A 21,302-nucleotide genomic window follows, 5' to 3' on the forward strand; every position below is an offset into this window, starting at 1 on the left:
TCTGTATAATGAGAAGGTGTTAAAGTCACGTGGGAGCCAAATTAACCTTGAAGAGAAAAAGGGGATGCCTGAGGAAAAGCAGTGGCAGTAATATCAAAGAACAGTAAAGCAATTAGAATAATTTTTACATGTGGCTTTTAAGGTAGTGAACCTATTCTGTATGATACTAGAATGGCAGATACATGTCATTATATGTTTCTCAAAACCGACAGAATGTACACCACCAAGAGTGAACCCTGATGTGAACTATGGGCTTTGGGTGATAACAGTGTGTCAGTGTAGGCTCATCAGTTGTAACATGTGTACCATTCTGGTGGGGATCTTGCTAACTGGAGGAGGCTGTGCATGTATGGACAGGGGTAGACGGGATATCCCTATACCTTCTGCTCAGTTTTGCTACGAACCTAAAACTGCTGTAAAAATTAAATCTAAAAAACAAAAAACAACAACAAAAAAGCCTAGAATATATAGATTTTAATATATAGAATATATATATATATACACACACACAGAATATATAGATTTTTATTTAAATTCCAGTTAGCGTGTAGTGTATATAAGTATTTAGTGTAATATAAGTTCCAGGCGTCTAGTGATTCAACACTTCCATACAATATAAGTGTTTTGAAATTTCACTTTTATTATTGACTTGTCTACTTTTGTTTTGATAAGATTAGCAGCTTTTCAAAGTGTTGAATAGAAATATTCATCCTTGTCTGTGTACAATGTAATGTATACTTGCTTTGTTTCTAATTAAAATATATTTATTATATTTAATTAAAGTTTTAAAAAGAAAAAAACTTTAGAAAGTTTTTTAAAATAAAATTTTCTGTTTTAGTGGGGATTATTTCTGTGACTATGAATCCTGAATACAATCACTCTTAAACAAAAGTGCTATCTGCATTCATGGAGTCAACGAGCCGAATGACCCTCTTCTTACCCTTATTGTGAAGATATGCTATAGCTGATGCGAGACTTTGAATGATCCACCTTGTCTCATTCTCTGAGAAATGCCCTTTCCTATCCAGAATTTCTTTGAGTTCTCCATCTTCACAAAGCTCCATCACCAGGTACATTTTCTGACATTGTATTTTTGAAAAGAGAGAGGGAGGGCAAATTATACAGTTGAGAATTTTTAAAATGTTATATATTGCACATACATAGTAGAAATATTATCATAATCTAAATCATCAATCTACTCATTCAAAATTATTTATTACCTATCATGCACAAGACACTCTGCAGGATGCCAGAGGAACAACGAGGCATAAGGCATAGATCTTAACCCTGAAGGAGTTCACAGTACAGTCAGAAATACAATATCGTATGGTACGTGTTAATCAAAGAGGTGTAGCCAAAATGCCATGAGGTTACAGAGGAAAGGAGCCTCTGTTTAAAGAATGCTCACTGAGGAGGTAACACTAAACGCAGGTTTTTATACCTGAATCGGGACTTATGCTTAGAGAATGGGGGTAAGAACAGGATTAACACATGATATTTGCAAAAACTCCAAAGACTGAAACAGCACTGACTGTTGAAAGAAGAACAGATATCTCAGTGTTACTAGTACTGGGAGTTTGGTAGGGTGGTGAACAGTGGAGTGGAGAGGGGCGAGGCTAGGAAAAACAGGTTAGTGCCAGGTTGTAAAGATTCTTGGATGCCACACAGGGGAGTTTGCAATTTTTCCCCCATATGCAGTAAGGAGTCACTGAAGTCTTTTAAGCTGGTGTCTGGAGCGGGGGGAAAGGTGTGTGCTATTGTTAAGTCTGCCTTTCTAACTGAACACTCTAACAGCAATGTAGAGCAGGGCTCAGCAAACTTTTTCTCTAAAGGCCTGATCCGGATAGTAAATATTTTTGCCTTTGTAGGTTGTACAATCTCTTTTGCAACTACTCAGCTCTGCTGTTATAGCATAACAGCAGCCATAAACAACACAACAAAACTTTATCTATGGATTTTGAAATTTTAGTTTCATATGCTTTTCATATGCCATCAAATATTTACTCTTTAAATTTTTTTCAGCCATTTAAAAATGTAAAAAAACTTAGCTTACAAGCCATAAAAAAAATAGGCAGCATGCCAGATTGGATTTGCATGCTATAGTGTGATGACCTTTGTTTACAGGGGGTAGATGCAAGGCACAGAATGGACACAAGAAGGGGAAGAAGAAAACTACATGAAAATTACCTAGGAGGAAGAAATAGCGGGACTTAGTAACTAACTGGTTATATGCAGGAAAAAGCCAGGGGTAAAATGCCTCTTCCATATTTGCTTTTTATGTTGATGCATATTAAGACCACTTTGGGTTTTCTAGAAGTCATTTCTTGAGTCAAAAAGAGTCACAGGCAACTAAAATGCAAGCCTTTTTCATATCTGTTGCTACTCAGTCGTAGACTACCCTCCACGGCCCCATTCCATCCTCCACAGCTAAATTTTTGTAATTTCTTTTTTAATTTGGGGGTCTGATTCTATTCTATAGCCGCTACTAATGCAGCATCTGTATTCAATCAGCAAGCATGAAAACAGGAATAGAAGATTAACACCCTTTCTTCCAACAGTCAAAATTCAAATCCACTAAACCTCAGGATGCTTTGGAATTTCAAAAGTAACTAAAGAATTGTGCAAAGTCTAACACATAAATAAGCTTTTGAACTATGCCATCGTATTTCCACTGATAGCACTGTAGGGATCATAAGTGGTATGTGAACTATTTGGAAAGAAGAGTTACTTTAGCCGTGCTTACAACATAAATTGATGTCAAGTTTAAATATGAAAGTTGATAAAAGGTATATCAATAAAAGTTTTTTATAAGTCTTTTTATAATTATTAGAAATCATTGTGTAGATCTGGAGAACATTTGGATTCACAAAAAAAACATAACACAGTCTGACTTAATGACAGTTCTAATACCATGGTCTATCCAGTCAAGGTAACAATTTCCATTCATCTTTAAGATGACCTAGAAGGTCTAAGTATTTGAGTTGGGGAGGAAAGGAGAGGGGGCAGATCTGACCTATGTGAATCAAGGGCCAGCAATACATTAAAAAAACAAACAAACAAACAAAACCACCACAACAAACCAATCACAGATGATAATTTCTTTTGCCTTCAAACTATTCTAGATTTGGACTCCCACTTGTGCCCAAGATGGAGTAACAGAGACTAGACTGACCCTCTCTCCTGAAACAACTTAAGAAATGGACAAAATATATAAAACAGCAATTTTCAGACATTAGACATTAGGCAGCATAGGGTGATGACTCCTGAAAGAGGGGAAACACATGAGCCAAGCCCCATGATCATCCTACCTTACTGTCCAGAGAGGATCTGTAGGCCATGAGGCAGTGAGAAGGAATACAAAGAGAGCCTAACAGTCTCCATGAATTGAGGAAATTGAACAGGGAGTCCAGGAAGGCCAAGACAACTAAATTTCACAGGGCAGAGTACCAAAAGAGGAGAAAGCTGTACACAGAGAAAGCTCCATAGATTTGCAGAGGCTCCCCGTCAAGTCTTCAGCAGAGTCCTGTTCAGTTTATGTGTATGAGGGAACTGCCCAAAGCTGGGTAAAGAACCATGCAAGAGGAGCAGAGGGAACAATAACTGGAGCTTACACATGGCCAGAAAGAGCCTGTATTCCCATTAGCCAAAGTGGAAAATCTCATAATTCACAGGACATCAGGTAAAGTACTCTCAAAGGGTCTTACTTCTGTAGTAAGAAAAAACTAGCCCTAGATCAAAGACTGCTCTGGTATCATCTAACAAAGCTTAAACAAGCTTCAGAAGTATCAAACTGTTTCCAACTAACTATGTCTTGCAATAAAGCTCAAGAGTAGTTATAAGAACATAAAAATATCTAGCAACCTATCAAAAACTAACAGGCATACAAAGAAGCAGGAAAATGTAACCCATAATGGAAAAAAAAAAGTCAGTCAATTGAAATTGACCTAGAAATGACATATATGATAAAATTAGTAGAAAAGAATGCTATAAGTTATTATAACTATATTTAAGGAGGAGTAAATATAGAACATGTTAAATAGAAACATGGAAGATACAGAAAAGAATCAAATCAAATTTCCATTGGAAAAGATAAGTAGCACACATGATGTTACAGAAAAAGAGATTACTGAATCTGAAGACATCGCAAAGAAAAGTATACCAAAGAAAACAAAGGAAAAAGTAAGCTGTGGACAATATCAAGCAACCTAACATTCTAACATGGATACTTGGAGTAGAAGGCAGAAAAAGCATTTGAACAAATAATGGCCAATGATTTGCTTAAATTTGATAAAAACCATAAACTCTGGGGCGCCTGGGTGGCGCAGTTGGTTAAGCGTCCGACTTCAGCCAGGTCACGATCTCGCGGTCCGTGAGTTCGAGCCCCGCGTTGGGCTCTGGGCTGATGGCTCAGAGCCTGGAGCTTGTTTCCGATTCTGTGTCTCCCTCTCTCTCTGCCCCTCCCCCGTTCATGCTCTGTCTCTCTCTGTCCCAAAAATAAATAAACATTGAAAAAAAAATTAAAAAAAAATATTAAAAAAAACAAAACAAAACAAAAAAAAAACCCATAAACTCACAGATCTAAGAGGCTCCATGAACCCCAAGCACAAGAAACATGAAGAAAACTACAGCAAGGCACAATATAATCAAATTGATTAAAACTGATGACAAAGAGCAAAACTATTTTAACATGATTTGGGGATTAAAAAATAACAACTCGAAGACTAAAAAGAATAGACTTTTGGCATCATTGCCGTATACTGCTCCCATAAAGGATAACTGTGGCCTTTCATAGTTATCAAGCACTCCTAATGAATCAAGCATACTACATAACCCAAACTGACTAATTCTGCCTCAGAAACTGACAAAGGCAACAAAGAACAATAGCTAACAATTAAAGAGACAGATGCTTTATATCCATTTTCCCATTTAATCCTTCAACAACTGTAAGGAATAAACCCACCGGCCCAATCAAAGGATGCAGAGACTCAGAGCACAGTGAAGTGAGGCTTTAATTAAACAACATTCTTGCAAGTGGTGTCTGACAGACAGGCACCCTCAGGGCATTTACAGCAGATAATTTATTTCCTAGCACAAGAGTCCCTCCCCTGGTTCCTCACTGGCTGAGTACTACAGAGGTTACAGCCTTACCGGGGCATTGCCGAGACCTCGTAAGGCAAAAAGTAATCTGATTGGAACAAATGTACATTCCCTGAGGTGACGCAGAGACTTTCAGTCCCTCCTCCCTTTGTTCTTTGGCTCATGCTCACTGCAAAGCCCACGAAAATAAGCCCCAGAAACGGAGAGGGGAAGAAGAACCGGGAAGCGAAGTGTCTAAGGGTTTGGGACTCCATTATGTGTGGGGGCGGGGGTGGGGAAGATTTGTACATATTTCCAATAGGTTGTAAACCTACTGTTACTAGACAGTAGTAACAGTACTACTGTTTTAGTACTGCTTTTATTTGGTATTTCTGAGAATGAATCGTCTCCCTTCTCACACAACCAAATGAGGTTGATACTATTATTAAACCCATTTTACAAATGAGGAAACTAAAGTATAGAGAGGTTGGATAACAACATGGTCTCCCGGCTAATAAGTGGTGGAGCCAGGATTCGAATGCACAGGCAATCTGAGCCCAGAATCCACATGCCTAACCACTACATTATACCGCCTCCAAGCAGAGAAACGCCCAAACCCACAGGCACTTAACAATCTGGAGGCACGATGGCAAATAACTCAGGCTTCAGAACAACTGTAAATAAAAATTACAGGCATTTAAAGAGAAGAATGATAACATCTAGGGAAGAAAGAAGATTAAACACATTGGTAAAACACAGATGGTAAAATATCTTCTACACAGTGCCAAATATACCCATGCCAACTTTCTTATAAAGCTAACCTTGCAAAATTACAATATTCTAAGAGATTCTAATGGAGACACCAAAGCCCAAAACAAAAGGAAAGCCATCTCTAAGGAAGCTCTAATTACTATCTGTTTGTGTATGAAGTTGCTTCAATTGTAAACATTTGTTTTCCACAAGCCACCCAGATATATCACTAAAGACATCAATCTAATCATCAGACACCTAATTATATAATCAATAATAAAAGTCCTCCAGAATGCCCTCATCAATCTCCAGTGACAGACACATGCCACAGACAGGAACACCTGTGCCCTACAGGGGTGACTGCAGAAGGGAGTGATGTTCATCTGTAATAGTAACAACTTTCAAAGTGCAGCACCTGAACAAGCCTTACCTTAGGCGTCTCAAACACTTGTTCCAGATGTATGATATGTTCGTGTTTCACACTTTTCAGGATATTCACCTCCCGTTCAAGTAGCTTCACAGCAGAGCTTCCAGCCTTTCACAATGAGGATGCATAGATTTCACATATGAATGTCACTAATACAAACCTCAATATAAAAGTTACAGTCATTTTTATATCTTTTCCTACATTTTCTGGAGAAGTTCCCTTTTCAAACGATAATATGCAACTTATTTCCACAATAAGATTAAATTATGGCCCTTCTTTCCTTTGTCCAATTTTAAGTTATATATAATTTGGCCTCAAGCCACATCTGTTTCTTGGACCGTTTCTATAAATTAACCACAACATGGTCTCTGTCCCCTGAGAGAATTGTTCCAGTTTTTAAAATGCCTTTTGGTATTTCCTTCAAAATCATGTTAATCCTGTGATGTTAGCATAATAAAACCAAAATCTACTTTCCAGTGACATCATTTGGAGAAGCTAAAAACAAAATGTTTTTCTTTTGTTGTCTTGTTTTGAAGATATATGTGTGCATATATATATATATATATATGCTCTTATTTACATATTTATATATTTGTATTTATATACAAAATAGGCAGTGAGATTCTACACCTAGCCCTGCAATATGTCACTTCCTGATACCCCCAGCTTCTAAGAGAGAGACAGAGAGAGAGATCTTACCTTCAAAAAAATTTTTTTAACGTTTATTCATTTTTGAGAGACAGAGAGACAGAGCACGAGCCCGGAAGGGGCAGAGAGAGGGAGACACAGAATCCGAAGCAGGATCCAGGCTCTGAGCTTTCAGCACAGAGCCCAGAGAGATCTTACCTTCAGACCAACCTAACTCCAGCTTTATCTCCTTACATGTAACCTTTAACTATACCTGATGGCAAAAGGCAAAGGCAGGCACATCCCAGGGAGCGCAAATCAGGGTACAATTGATTTTTCTACAGTCATCTCAGAAATTCTAGAAGGGCCTTTTCTACCCTCACCACCATTACCACCACCCCAATCATCCCCCCTTATTGATATCTAAATTACCAGCATTGCCCTTATTCACATAAAACATCCCTGAAAGGGACGACAAAGGTCTTATCCCTCTGCCCCACACCCATGCCACCACCAAGGTTAGAAAATGCGTAATAGTTCTTCAAGGACTGCAAAAAGATGGATCACATGGCAAATTTTACCTAGTTAAAATTTTACCTAGAGTCATCCCTGCATCCAATTACCTTTACCCTTCAACCATTACCATCTCAGAATGAGTAGGAAACTGCCTACCACTACGCCCTAGGGTGAAAGTCAACAAGTAAAGGTTATCCTAGAGGGTCAAGAGAAACAGTAACTGTGAGGAGTGAATTCTTATCTAGACTAGACATGGAAAGTTACCACAATTTCTCCTAATACAAGTCTCAATTCCATTCCTACCTCCCTCCCCAAATGGCCTAACCTGCATATAATGCAGTAAAATATATTGTCCAATTCATAAATTGAGTATATAAATTTATTTTACTATATTAGTGCCTATAAATGCTCATCATCAGTATGTGTATGCAAGATTTTGAAATCCTAAAGTTGCATGCAGGTACCCTACTATATAACCCTAAAATCTAACCCCTAGCCCTCCCTGACACCAAAGGGGCAAAGGAAACAACATCCCATGTAGCACAATGGTTCTAGAATTCTAAAGATTTCCAGAAAGTCTCTAGATCTCCCTTTATTAGGATTTGTATGTTATTTTATTAAACTTTAGAGAGAAATGGTATGTAATTTTCTATAGTCTGTTTTAAAGAATACATAAAACTTACTATTTCACTTTGTAAATGTAATGTTAATCATCACAAACCCAAGAAAAAAAAAACACCATCTTTTGTCTTTTCCCAGGCACAGAGGTTTTTTAAAAGCTGATGAAATGATCAGGTGTAAAGCCTGAGAACCTAGACTCTCTCTTAAAGACAAGCCCAGTCATTGTCCACTCCAGGAGAAATCCAGTGAGAAAAACAGTGGCTACAAGTAAACAGCACAGTTGACAGTTGCTGAAAAAGTGGTTCAAACGGGAAGAGCAGGTGGGATGAATAATCAGAGATTTAGCTAACAATGAGGATACAGGGAATCAAAGGAGAGGAAAGGATAGGAGGAAAGCCATTGGAACTACACTGGGAGAGAACACTGAGACTTCAGTCTAGCTAAGCCATATCTAGCCCTTAGCCCTACAGCTACACAGACATAGAATCAGCCCTTACTTTCAACTCATTCCGAAGAACTTTACCCTTATTTGGTCATACTGGTTACATTAGTTAATCCTTCATTTGCTTTTCCCAGATACATGAGTTCAAGAATAGGTCCCTTCCCAGAAGGCTAGGGAAATGGCCACACTTATCCAGGGGAACAGCCCAGGCCCTGCCCTCGGAGGCAGCTGTTAGTGTGAAAACTATACCACCTACCCCACCCTGCCCTGGCACCGTGCCCTCAGTGTGATGCTGCTAATAAGTCTTACCTTGTCTTTGTTCACTTTTTTAATTGCCCACTTGGTTTCTGTTTCCTTGTCTGTAGCTTCAAAGACCATTCCAAAGCTCCCTTGTCCCAATATTCTTCCAAAGGTATAGATTTCCTGGATAAAAAATAAGAGCTCCTTTGTCTCTTTCATCAGGTATTCATCAGGTATTAAAAATGAACACATAATACTGATAGATACCCAACCAAGGGAAGAGAGTTTCTGCTCCAGGGTAAAATCAAATAGAAGATGCCACCTATTTGATATTAATTAACCAAAAATGAGTTTTGGCAAATCTCATTAATTGCCCTTTGGACGAAAAACCATGAACATCCCAATGGAGACATACAGAAAACCTCAAAAGTATCAAGATGAATCTCTTACAAACTACAATGAATGAAATGTCTTCATAAGAAAGAGGAGGAATGGAATATTAACGCATACATGAATGTGTGTTTGTGTGTATAAAATACATTTACCGAAGAAATTATCCCCAAATTCGGAGAGCTGTATTATAAAATCAACACCTATTAACCACTGAATAGCGGCTTTGCCGTTTACCAAGTAACACTTTTTCTTTACTTCATTATTTCTATTAAAAAGCACTTTAGTGGTTTCATTCCTTTTGTTTTAGAAAAAGCAGTATCTGACAGAAATTTTAATGTAAGTCAGCACTGAGAAGAAAATAAAAACCATCCATAGTAACGCTATCCAGACCAAGAATCCTTCCACATATTATTTAACTTCTGATGGTAACTGCACTTCCCATGATGAGCATAGCATAATGAGTAGAATTGTCGAATCACTAAGTTGTACACCTGAAACTGAAACTAATGTAACATTGTATGTCAACTACACTTCAACTTTTTTAAAAAAGCATAGCACCTAGAACATAGTAAGCACCCAATAGAAGTTAAGATTATTTAAAAAATAATAATGCACTATTTTTGCCAACACCAGCATCCTGGTTCTCATTGTAAAATAACAAACATGTAACCCATTTACACTTTCTTTTCCTGTTTGGTTGGGGCAGTCTCCTTGATCCAAATCAATATCAGGGTATTAATAAGACTTTCTGAACACATGATGACTGGGGACTATAATACGACAAAACATCTAAAGTAATGCCACTAGGTGAAGCCTCTGCTGGGTCAGCAGTCAAAGCCTTCCCTGGAGATGCTACTCTATTTCTCTGCAACCACTTTCACCTTTGCTGTGCAAGAGATAAATTAGCTGCTAATCTTCATATCTTCTGCTGCTTACGTTCCTGTCTTACTTTCATAAAAGAAGATTTAATGCCCAACTAATTACTTATCTCCTTCACGAAGGAGTTCCCCGACTTTGCACCTTGGTAATTGTTCCATTATTTTGACTTCCCTCAGTATGTATGCATTGGTCCTCACATATTATTATTACTCTCTTTCTTACAAATACTTTGGTTCATGTTTTTCTTCCAAGATGGTCTAGAAGCTTAAGAAGCTGTTTCTTCTGTATCCTTTAAAAAGCCTACCCTGAAACTTTGTAGGTAAAACATTCATGCTTAGCACATAGTGGGGAAAAGAAGGGAGGGAGGGAGGGAGGGAGACACGGAGGGAGGGAGGAAGGAAAGAAGGAAGGAAGAAAGAAGAAATGTTTGGCTTCAACATGTTAGACTTTCCTTAGATAGTTCCTTGTGTACATATTTTATACAAAAATGGATAAAACACAATTTCTGTTTTCTCAGAATTTGTAAGCTACTCGAGACAAGATTACCACTTAAGTTATAAAGTCTTAAGTTAAAAAAAAAAAATACAAAACAACATTGGGGCCAGAGACCACAGCTAAAATACTGGGAGAATAGGGGAACACATTACAAAAGAGATGGCTTCTGAGATCAGCATGTGAGGGAACAAAAGCAAATAATCGAGAATCTTTTTTCTATCATCCAAGCAAACAAAGCAAGGAAGGCATTCCACAGGAACAGCAGTGCAAATATGGAATGAATGAATGAATGAATGAATGAGTAAATGAATGAATCAATCAACAAATTCAGTCAGCAAGCCAGCCAGCCAGGAACCTTCTACATATATACACCTGTGAGAAGTGACAGACCAGTTATGTGGAGTTGAACCCTGGGGTAAGAATGTTGGATTTATGGTCTTGAATGATGCAAATGGCAACTCCTGGACTCACATAGGGTACATCCTGCCCAGGTGATGGTTCCCAAGATGGGACTTTCAGTGATTTATAATTACTTTTTCCCTTCCTTCTTCCTACAACCACTTAACGGTGAGAATCAAAATCAGAAAAACTATGACTAAAAAAAGACAAATATTTTATTTTTATTATATTTATATGTAACTCCCAATTATGTATTATGAAAAATGAGTAAAATCTCAATTTAAATGGTCATTTATCCCTTTTGTTTTCCACAGAACAAAATGATATAAACTATATAACTATTTCTCCAATTTTTCTTGTACTTTAAATGAGAAAACTCTCATTTGCTTTTTTAACATATAGAACCACAACTTGGACACAGTATTTTAACACTGTTTAAATAGGATATTTTAAATGAGGAATGGATATAGAAATAGCTCTATTGCCCAACTAGTTTTATAAACTAATCTTTTTCTTCAACTAACTGCTTTGACATAATTACATAGTGGTGAAAATAAGGAGAAAATTACTTCTTGTTTGTAATAATCTTAAGAGGATGCTATAAAAATGGTAATGTAGATCTATTTTTATTGACATAGAATGATATAGTGTAGAGTATGAATGCATGTATGATATGATCCCATTATGAAAATGTGGGTATGTGAAGGTGCTGACATTGATATCTGGAAAGATGGTCATCTAAACATTAAGAGTAGCTATCACTGGATAGAATTTTGGAGGACTTTAATTCCTTTTTTATACTCTTCCAAAATGTTTAAAAACTTTAAAATGATCCTGTCCATTTAATAGGACAAGAAAAACTTCAGTTATGCTAGTTAAGATTATTTCCTTAAAAATATGTATATATTTGAAATGTTTCATAATTTACAACAGGAAAAGAACTGAAAAGAAAAAATAGAGTAAGACATACATGTATAGAAAAAATAAAAGTAATAAATTTTAAATTCGGTTATATCTGGCTCATGATTTTTATTTTCTTCACTTTCTATCTATATTTCCCTAATATTTTACAATGAACATATTTTGCTTTTATAAAAGCTCTTAGGGCTAAATTTAAAATTCAGTAAAGTTGTGGATTTTTTAAAAATACAGGTTATTTATCTATTTTTTTTAAATTATTTATCCACTTTGAAAGAGAGACAGAGAGAGTGAGTGGGGGAGAGGCAGAGAGAGAGAGGAAGAGAGAATCCCAAACAGGCTCCGTGCCATCACTATAGAGCCGGGTGCAGGGCTAGAACCCATGAACCATAAGATCATGACCTGAGCCAAAACCAAGACTCGGCCACTTAACCTACTGAGCCATTCAGGCATCCCCCCCAAAAAATACAGGCCTTTTATTTAAAGTGGAAGAATTAAATTTTTCAGGTTAGAATTCTCAGGAAGTTTTTCTGATCACTTCAAGTAAATTGTCAAACACCTCTTAACACACTTTTTAAAGTTATTTAATGTTGGGGCGCCTGGGTGCCTCAGTCAGTTAAGCAACCAATTTTGGCTCAGGTCATGATCTCACAGTTCATGACTTCAAGCCCTGCATAGGGTTCTGTGCTGACAGCTCAGAGCCTGAAGCCTGCTTCAGATTCCGTGTCTCCCTCTTTCTCTGCCCTTCCAACCTCTCTCTCTCTTTCTGTCTCTCTCAAAAATAAATAAATGTCAAAAAAAAAAGTTATTTAATGTTAATTCAATTTTCTTCTTCTAGTTGTTCTTATTGTGGTTCTTTTAATGTGATGTTAAAGGAACACATGTTAATTTCTAAAATGGTAATAATATTCAAACCATAATAATTAGAATCCTTAGAAGAGTAATATTGGTACCCATCCCATCACAGTCTAGAAAAAATGGAGGGGTCCATGAGGAAAATTCTGGCTTCAGTACCAGTCATCAAGGAAATGAACAGCCAAACCATTTCAAGTCATCTGGTCTTTCTCTGTCTTCAAGAGGTCTACACAAAGACCCCAAGATTGTTCTCAGCAACAGGCAAGACATAATGACCAAAATGTTCTCATTTTACTACTAAAAATGTCCTCTGCTTTAATTAAAGTCTATTTGGTTCACTATAAGCAGAAAAAACAATTAGTCTGCATTTTCTTTGGTAAAGACTTCGGCATACTTGAAACTGATTAATTTTCTCTTTTCTTTCCTTCCTTTCCTTAGAAACTAATTTTTAAATCATTTTTGCCACTAACTATTGAGTTACAAGTTCCTAGAAGTTTCAGTTTGCTTTCTATATACCCGAATAGCAGCTCCGTTGTCCATCCTTATGTGAGGAACTTTTCCTTCTGTAATGTTTCCCCGACTCCATTGTTGTTGAGACGTTTTTCTCTCCACGTTGGAGGTTTTCGAGGGCTTACACCAAAAGGAATAAAAAAATTAAGATATATTTGTAGTACAAATACAGTACACTTGTATCTTGACAAAATAAGAACCCTAATTTAAATAATATGACAAATCTTTAATGTGTGCTATATTTATTGTGTAAAAGAAATATTGTCTTTTTTTGTTTTTAAATGTGTGCTATGATATTTATTGTATAAAAGAAATATTGTGTTTTTTATTGTCTTTTTTAAAATTCTAAGTCCTATATGATTCATTGGCTTATTACACTAGAAGAGACTATAAGAAGCCAGCCATTCAATCTAGTCACCTGAATCCAGGCAAGTCTACATGATAACCTGCATCACAAATCCATCAGTACTTACCTGATGATTATGGATAAAGAAATTGTGGTTTATATACACAATGGAATACTACTTGGCAATGAGAAAGAATGAAATATGGCCTTTTGTAGCAACATGGATGGAACTGGAGAGTGTTATGCTAAGTGAAGTAAGTCATACAAAGAAAGATACCATATGTTTTCACTCTTATGTGGATCCTGAGAAACTTAACAGAAAACCATGGGGGAGGGGAAGAAAAAAAAAAGTTAGAGAGGGAGGAAGCCAAACCGTAAGAGACTCTTAAAAACTGAGAATAAACTGAGGGTTGATGGGGGGTAGGAGGGCACCTGTTGGGATGAGCACTGTGTGTTGTATGGAAACCATTGGACAATAAATTTCATATTTAAATAAATAAATAAATAAACAAACAAATAAATAAATAAAAATAAAACTTACTGCTCTCAGTCTCCAAAGTTGTGCTGTATCAACTACAATCTTCCATACTGCCTCTTTTCCATAAAGGTAAAATACCCCGCAAACCAATCCTACCAGGTAGTCATAGATTGTAACTAACATACATCAGCTTTGCAAAGTATATTTGATATTCCATCTAGATAACCAGAAATTGTCATAAATAATAACCACCCTATATTTCACTATAACAATGGCCCAAATTCAGATTTAATCCAATTTGAAAGCCAATTCATTTCTGTATAAACCATTAAAAACTAAAGAAGCTGGAATAACATTCAAAATTATTTGTGATCATGGAACTCAAGAGTGGATGGAATTATCATAAGAGAAATTACTAACCAATTTTGCTCACCTCTCACATAAGCGATAAATGTTCCTTTAATAGTTAAGAAGGCAATGATTTAGCTGACAAGGGACCAAGGGATATGGATCAAGCTAAGGATGGGATTAGGAAATAGGATGTCAACTTGTGTTGGGATATAGAAACTTCAATATTTACCATAACTTTCCCAGAGGCACTATCTGTGATGGGTTGGTTTTCTTTTTTTCTGTCTGCTGAAACTTCATATTCTGAGCTGCCCATGCTTGATTCTTGAGACATTTCCACCACAGAGATTGGAGAAAGCCTTCTTCTACAGGCACATACATACAGTACATCTTGCTTAGAAGTAGATGAACAGTTGGAGCATTTTGCGCATTGTTTACCAAACCCACTATTGGCCATTTGCTTAACTCTGCAACTAAAGCAACTTGAAGGAAAGAAGTTTCCACTCCTTGAGGAAAAGAACCAGACCAAAAGGGATAAGGTAAGCTGATGGTGAAAACTGTAAGTTCCAGTTGGTGAGGTCTTTACAGTACTGATGCACTATACTTATATTCACACATGAGAGCTGCAGAAAGAAAATAAACAATAATTTAGAAGGTTATTTCTGATTCTGTCACCCTCCTATAAGTTAGAGAAAAACTTAGAGTTAGCACCAAAAGCATCCTGCCTATACGTGAAAAGTTAATATTTACAATAAAATTAGGACATATTTCTAAAAACCAATGGATTTTCATCTTTCAAAATTTAACAACCATAAATTGCTGAAAAGCATGGTCTAGGGAAATCAATTTGGTGGGTTGACATCAATTTTTTTTAATTCTAAGAGGATAATATGAGTATTTTGCATAGATCCTTGGTAACTTCTATGAAACTTCTAATTATGTAAATACACATATAGAGAATGTTTGTGTATAAGTATGAGTCACAATATAAGAGATACTTTTTATTGAAGTATAATTGACATATAATAGTATATTAGTTTTAGGTATACAACATAATGATTCAACATTTATATACATTACAAAATTATCACCATAAGTCTAGTTACCATCTATCACCATAAAAAGTTATTATAATATTATTGACTCTATTTCCTGTGCTGTACTTTTTACGCCCCTGTGACTTATAACTGGAAGTTTGTATCTTTTAATCCCCTTCACCTAGCTCACCCATCCACTCCCTCTTCTTAATGCGGGCTGTGGTAAAAAAAGAAAAAATAATTTAAAATAAAGGCTTAAAAATAGTGATGTAAAACATTCATTTACTGTGGTTTCAAAATTTAAACCTTACTCAGCTTATTATTAGGGCAAATTCATATTAACACCTCACAATGGAGTAGACAATTTGATTTTATAAAACTACTTATTACTAAAGCTCTAAGGCAATATTAGAAGTATCTTCATTTTTATACTCAAATAGCAAAAAAAAAAAGAAAGAAAAAAAGAACTACTGGGTGCAATTTTTTCCGGAGCATAGAAACAGGTATGCCAAGCATACTGGACATACTCTACCTAACTAGAGTTATTGGCAGCTATATGGTGGCAAGTTGGAAAGATGTGAGCAAGTTGGAAAGATGGCAGCTATATGGTGGCCAAGTTGGAAAGATGTGAGTTGGAAAGATGTGAGGAAGGAGAAATGTTCTCTGCAGTACATATAAGAGAATACCTTGAGAAACTTCCAGAAGTAACTGGGAGTACATTATTATGGTTTTTTACCATACTATTTCCTTTATTACATAAAAGTATGTTTTGTAGTCACAGATTGATAAGGCTAGGGATATATGGAATATACTTTTATCCTTTGAACTGGAATAAACTTGACCAGGAGAAAAAGTTAGATACCTTTATTTCAGTGAAGAAATGTCTTTCTGGTTTTAGTTGTCTAGGACTAGTTTTCTAATCAGAAATGAGTGCTACCTTTTATCAATTCTTATCTATTGTGATTATATTTTTTCTCATTGGATCTTTTGATATGTTGTGTTCTTTAAAAAGATTTCCTAATATTAAGGCATTCTTACACTTAATAGTATGAACCCTACATGACCATGATGGATGATTCTTCTGATGCTAAAAAACTGATACATTTGTATTTGGGGCTTTCAGTTACATTCATGCAATCCCTATCAAAATAACAACAGCATTCTTCACAGAGCTACAACAAACAATCCTAAAACTTGTATGGAACCAGAAAAGACCCTGAATAGCCAAAGCAATCTTGAAAAAGAAAACCAAAGCTGGAGTCATCACAATCCCGGACTTCAAGCTGTATTACAAAGCTATAATCATCAAGACAGTATGGTATTGGCACAAGAACAGACACTCAGATCAATGGAACAGAATAGAGAATCCAGAAATGGACCCACAAACGTATGGACAACTAATCTTTGACAAAGCAGGGAAGAATATCCAATGGAATAAAGACAGTCTTGTCAGCAAATGGTGCTGGGAAAACTGGACAGCAACATGCAGAAGAATGAAACTAGACCACTTTCTTCCACCATACACAAAAAAAAACCCTCAAAATGTATGAAAGACCTAAATGTAAGACAGGAAACCATCAAAATCCTCGAGCAGAAAGCAGGCAAAAACCTCTTTGATCTTGCCTGCAGCAACTTCTTACTCAACATGTCTCTGGAGGCAAGGAAAACAAAAGCAAAAAGGAACTATTAGGACCTCATGAAAATAAAAAGCTTCTGCACAGAAAAGGAAACAATCAGCAAAACTAAAAAGCAACCGACAGAATGGGAGAAGATATTTGCAAAGGACATATCAGATAAAGGGTTAGTATCCAAAATCTATAAAGAACTTATCAAACTCAACACCCAAAAAACAAATAATCCAGTGAAGAAATGGGCAAAAGACATGAATAGACAATTTTCCAAAGAAGACATCCAGATGGCTAACAGACACATGAAAAAATGCTCCACATCACTCATCATCAGGGAAATACAAATCAAAACTACAATGAGATACCACCTCACACCTGTCAGAATGGCTAACATTAACAACTCAGGCAACAACAGATGTTGGCAAGGATGCAGAGAAAGAGGATCTCTTTTGCGTTGTTGGTGGGAATGCAAGCTGGTGCAGCCACTATGGAAAGCTGTATGCAGGTTCCTCAAAAAATTAAAAAAAGAACTACCCTACGACCCAGCACTTGCACTATTAGGTATTTATCCAAGGGATATAGGTGTGCTGTTTCAAAGGTACACATGCAATGTTTATAGCAGCACTATCAACAATAGCCAAAGTATGGAAAGAGCCCAGATGTCCATAGACGGATGAATGGATAAAGAAGATGTGGTATATATATACAATGGAGTATTACTCATCAATCAAACAGAATAAAATCTTGCCATTTGCAACTACATGGATGGAACTAGAGGGTATTATGCTAAGTGAAATTAGTCAGAGAAAGACGAATATCATATGACTTCACTCATATGAGGACTTTTTCTTTTCATTTTTTTTTAACGTTTATTTATTTTTGAGACAGAGAGAGACAGAGCATGAATGGGGGAGGGTCAGAGAGAGGGAGACACAGAATCTGAAACAGGCTCCAGGCTCTGAGCTGTCAGCACAGAGCCCGACGCGGGGCTCGAACTCACGGACTGTGAGATCATGACCTGAGCCGAAGTCGGCTGCCCAATCGACTGAGCCACCCACGCACCCCATTCATATGAGGACTTTAAGAGACCAAACAGATGAACATAGGGAAGGGAAGCTAAAAAATATATATTATATATATATATATAAACATATATATATTATATATATATATAAACACACATATATATATATATAAACAAGGAGGGAGACAACATATAAGAGACTCTTAAATATAGAGAACAAGCAGAGGGTTGGTTGTGGAGGGGTTGTCGGGGGGGATGGGCTAAAAGGGTAAGGGGCATTAAGGAATCTACTCCTGAAATCATTGCCACACTGTATGAATAACTTGGATATAAATTAATAATTTAATTAATTAATTTTAAAAATTCCATTCATAAGTTAAACTGGTCTATAATTTTCCTTTCAGCCATCTTTGTTAGTTTTGATACAAGCTTCTGGCTAGTTTCATAAAATAAGTTGGGTATCTTCCATTTCACAACGTTTGGTAACAATTTGCATAGCATAGAATCTACAGGAAAAATCTCCCAGAAAATGACAGGATTCTATGAAAGATTTTTTTTTGTTGAGAGAGAGAAAGAGAGAAAGAGAGCACAAGAGCATGAGCTGGGGAGGGGCAGAGGAAGAGAGAGAGAGAGAGACAGAGAGAGAGAATATAAAGCACATTGCACACCTAGAGAGGAGCCCAATGCAAGGCTCTATCTCACCGCCATGAGATCATGCCCTGAGCTGAAATCAAGAGTCAGACACTTAACTGACTGAGCTACCCAGGCACCCCATGAATGATATTGCTAGTAGTTTATCCAATATTGATTCTCCCATTATTCCTTACTATCAGAATCCTGATTTTGACCAGGGCTGCCATGTACATTCATTTAAAAATCTTCCATTTCTGGGGTGCCTGGGTGGCTCAGTCGGTTAAGCATCTGACTTTGGCTCAGGTCATGATCTCACAGCTTGTGAGTTCGAGCCCCACGTTGGGCTCTGTGCTGACAGCTCAGAGCCTGAAGCCTGCCTCAGATTCTGTGTCCTCTTCTCTCTGTGCCCCTCCCCTGTTTGTGCGCTTTCTCTCTCTCTCTCTCAAAAATAAACATTTAAAAAAATTTTAAATAATAACAAAATAAAAACCTTCCATTTCCCAGCCTTTTTTGTAGCTTAGAGATGTCCATGTGACTTATGACCATGAACCTTATAGAGTGCAACCAATGCTGTACTTAAAAGAAAACTTGTATTCTTAAACCTTTATTAAAAAACAGAAAAAAGGATAAAAATATACATGAGCAAATCAAATCAAAAATAAAGAAAAACATGATTAAAGAATAAAATTTCAGATGAACAGAAAAGACAAAGAAATATACTTTTGTTGATTTTTGCCTATAGGGCTCCAAACAAAGACTTCTCACTATCACTCAGAGTTCATATCTTATCATTACCTCCCTTGCTCTAGGTAGGCTAGCATCCTCCCTGTTCCTCGAATATGTCAACCAAATTCTGTTCTTATGGCTTTGGCCCTTCTGTTTCCTTTGCCTAAGATGCACTTCCACATATAATTGCATGGCTTGATCCCTCTTTTCATGGTGGTTTCTGCTCACTTGAGAGAACTTTTCTAACTACCTCATCTGAAACAGCAGACCCATTCACTCTGTCCTCTTACCTTGCTTTATTTTTATTCACAGCACTTATCATTTCATTCAAGAAGTTCTCTACAAAGTTCTTTCCTACTTTTAGGGACGAGATGATTCCCCTATAAACTATTTCAGGGTAATGAAAAGCCATCCAGTTCATTTCACTTAGTAAGAATAACCAAAACCTGACCACAGCAGTTCTCAAAAAAGAAAAAGGCATTCTTATAAGCCAATCTCATTTGCAAATAGATGCAAAAATCCTGAATGCTATACTTACATTAACCCCAGATAATGTGTACAGCATAGTCCAAGATTTTAGCTAGAAATAATGGGCAAGCCATCCCAATAAGTATGGCCCCATCAAAGTTGTGTGAAAAGCATTCTCCTGCTGTGATTAAAACTCATAATGGCAAGCACTGGAAAAGATACATAAAAGGACCCTCCTGGCATGTGGAGGGAAAAAAGAATGCAACTGATGCCACTAAACAAACACACACACACAGTCTTAAAAATGTTAGACCTTGTTTTTCAAGTGTATTTAGCAAGACAAAGAAAACCCAGAATATACCTGTATACACTTTGCGAAATGATTTAACTTCAGGCCTTGGAAGAAACTGTTTTGCATTTCAAGTTAAATATAAAGCCTGTAACCATCAATGACTCAGAGCAGCCGAGTAGATCTGCAAATAACAGCTTTTCTGTGTAGAGAAACTACTGTTTTCTCTCTGCAGGTGTAGAAAAGTTGCATGTAAGATGTGTAAGGCATTGTTTTATGCATGCATTAAGAATACTGACTTTATAGTGTTTTTTATAAGAAACTGAAAGAAGAGTTCATAATGTAAAGGTTTATTTCATTATAAACAGTACTCCTAAAAGCATGCTTTCCATACCCTTCAAAATTTACTGTATATCTATCCACAAACTTTCAACAGAATCTGTACATAATAAATTTCCCATGTTCAAGATGGGTTTTTTTGTGTGTGTGTATCTTAAAACAATTATCTTTTTCTTTGCTCTGCTCAGAAAGCACTTCCTTTAATTTTTCCATCAATTTCTCAAAATAAATCACATTTTCATCACATCACTGACACTGATGTCGACTTCTGAGTAACTTCTAGCTCCAGTTTCTGATTTATCCATTGCCCTGGCTGCATTTAGGAGCTATACTCAGAAGGCACAGAGTTCCTGTTACGCACGGAGTTTCTTTCTGCTCTCCAACCTACCAACCATTACATCTACCAAAGTAATGTTCTACTTTCATACCACAGAGATTCTAAAACAATGGGCTGAAGAGCTGCATGCAAAGTTTCTTAACAAGAACTAGATTTCAAATTTAATTTCTTTTTGGCTGACTGAATTCTAATCATTATAGCTTAAAAACCAAAATAGAACAAATGTTTACTCACATTTATTTCTTTCTCATTTATGAATTGATCTGAAAGATTTCTTACTAAAATAAATCTACTATCCAGCAGGCCAAATGATGTCATTCATATTTTAGAGGCATAAACTTAATCAAGCATTGCAAACCTAACATATCTTTATGTAAACACAAAGATGAATAGCTATTTTTCTATGGAATCATGGAATTATGTTTAAATAGGACTTTAGGTACCAAAAAATGTATCAGAAAACCAAAGAAGCTTCTGCTATAATAATAGCGTTTCTTCGTA

General features: G+C 36.5%; 1 protein-coding gene across 4 annotated transcripts in view; it reads right to left on the bottom strand.

Moving 5' to 3' along the window:
* STK33 (serine/threonine kinase 33) overlaps window positions 1-21,302 on the bottom strand; it is a 169,731-nt gene that overhangs the window by 52,943 nt on the left and 95,486 nt on the right. For 3 of the 4 annotated variants that reach the window (XM_043580572.1, XM_043580575.1, XM_043580573.1), the window contains exons 2-6: window positions 14,553-14,943; window positions 13,155-13,268; window positions 8,769-8,882; window positions 6,257-6,361; window positions 941-1,079 (exon numbers count right to left, since the gene is read on the bottom strand). In XM_043580572.1, the coding sequence (XP_043436507.1) occupies window positions 941-1,079; window positions 6,257-6,361; window positions 8,769-8,882; window positions 13,155-13,268; window positions 14,553-14,777 (697 nt within the window). In that variant the 5' untranslated portion in view covers window positions 14,778-14,943. Of the gene's footprint in view, window positions 1-940; window positions 1,080-6,256; window positions 6,362-8,768; window positions 8,883-13,154; window positions 13,276-14,552; window positions 14,944-21,302 lie in introns of all 4 variants that reach the window. The other variant, XM_043580574.1, reaches the window with a different exon arrangement.

The sequence above is a fragment of the Prionailurus bengalensis genome, chromosome D1 (genome assembly GCF_016509475.1).
Source record: "Prionailurus bengalensis isolate Pbe53 chromosome D1, Fcat_Pben_1.1_paternal_pri, whole genome shotgun sequence".
Classification (NCBI taxonomy): Eukaryota; Metazoa; Chordata; class Mammalia; order Carnivora; family Felidae; genus Prionailurus; species Prionailurus bengalensis.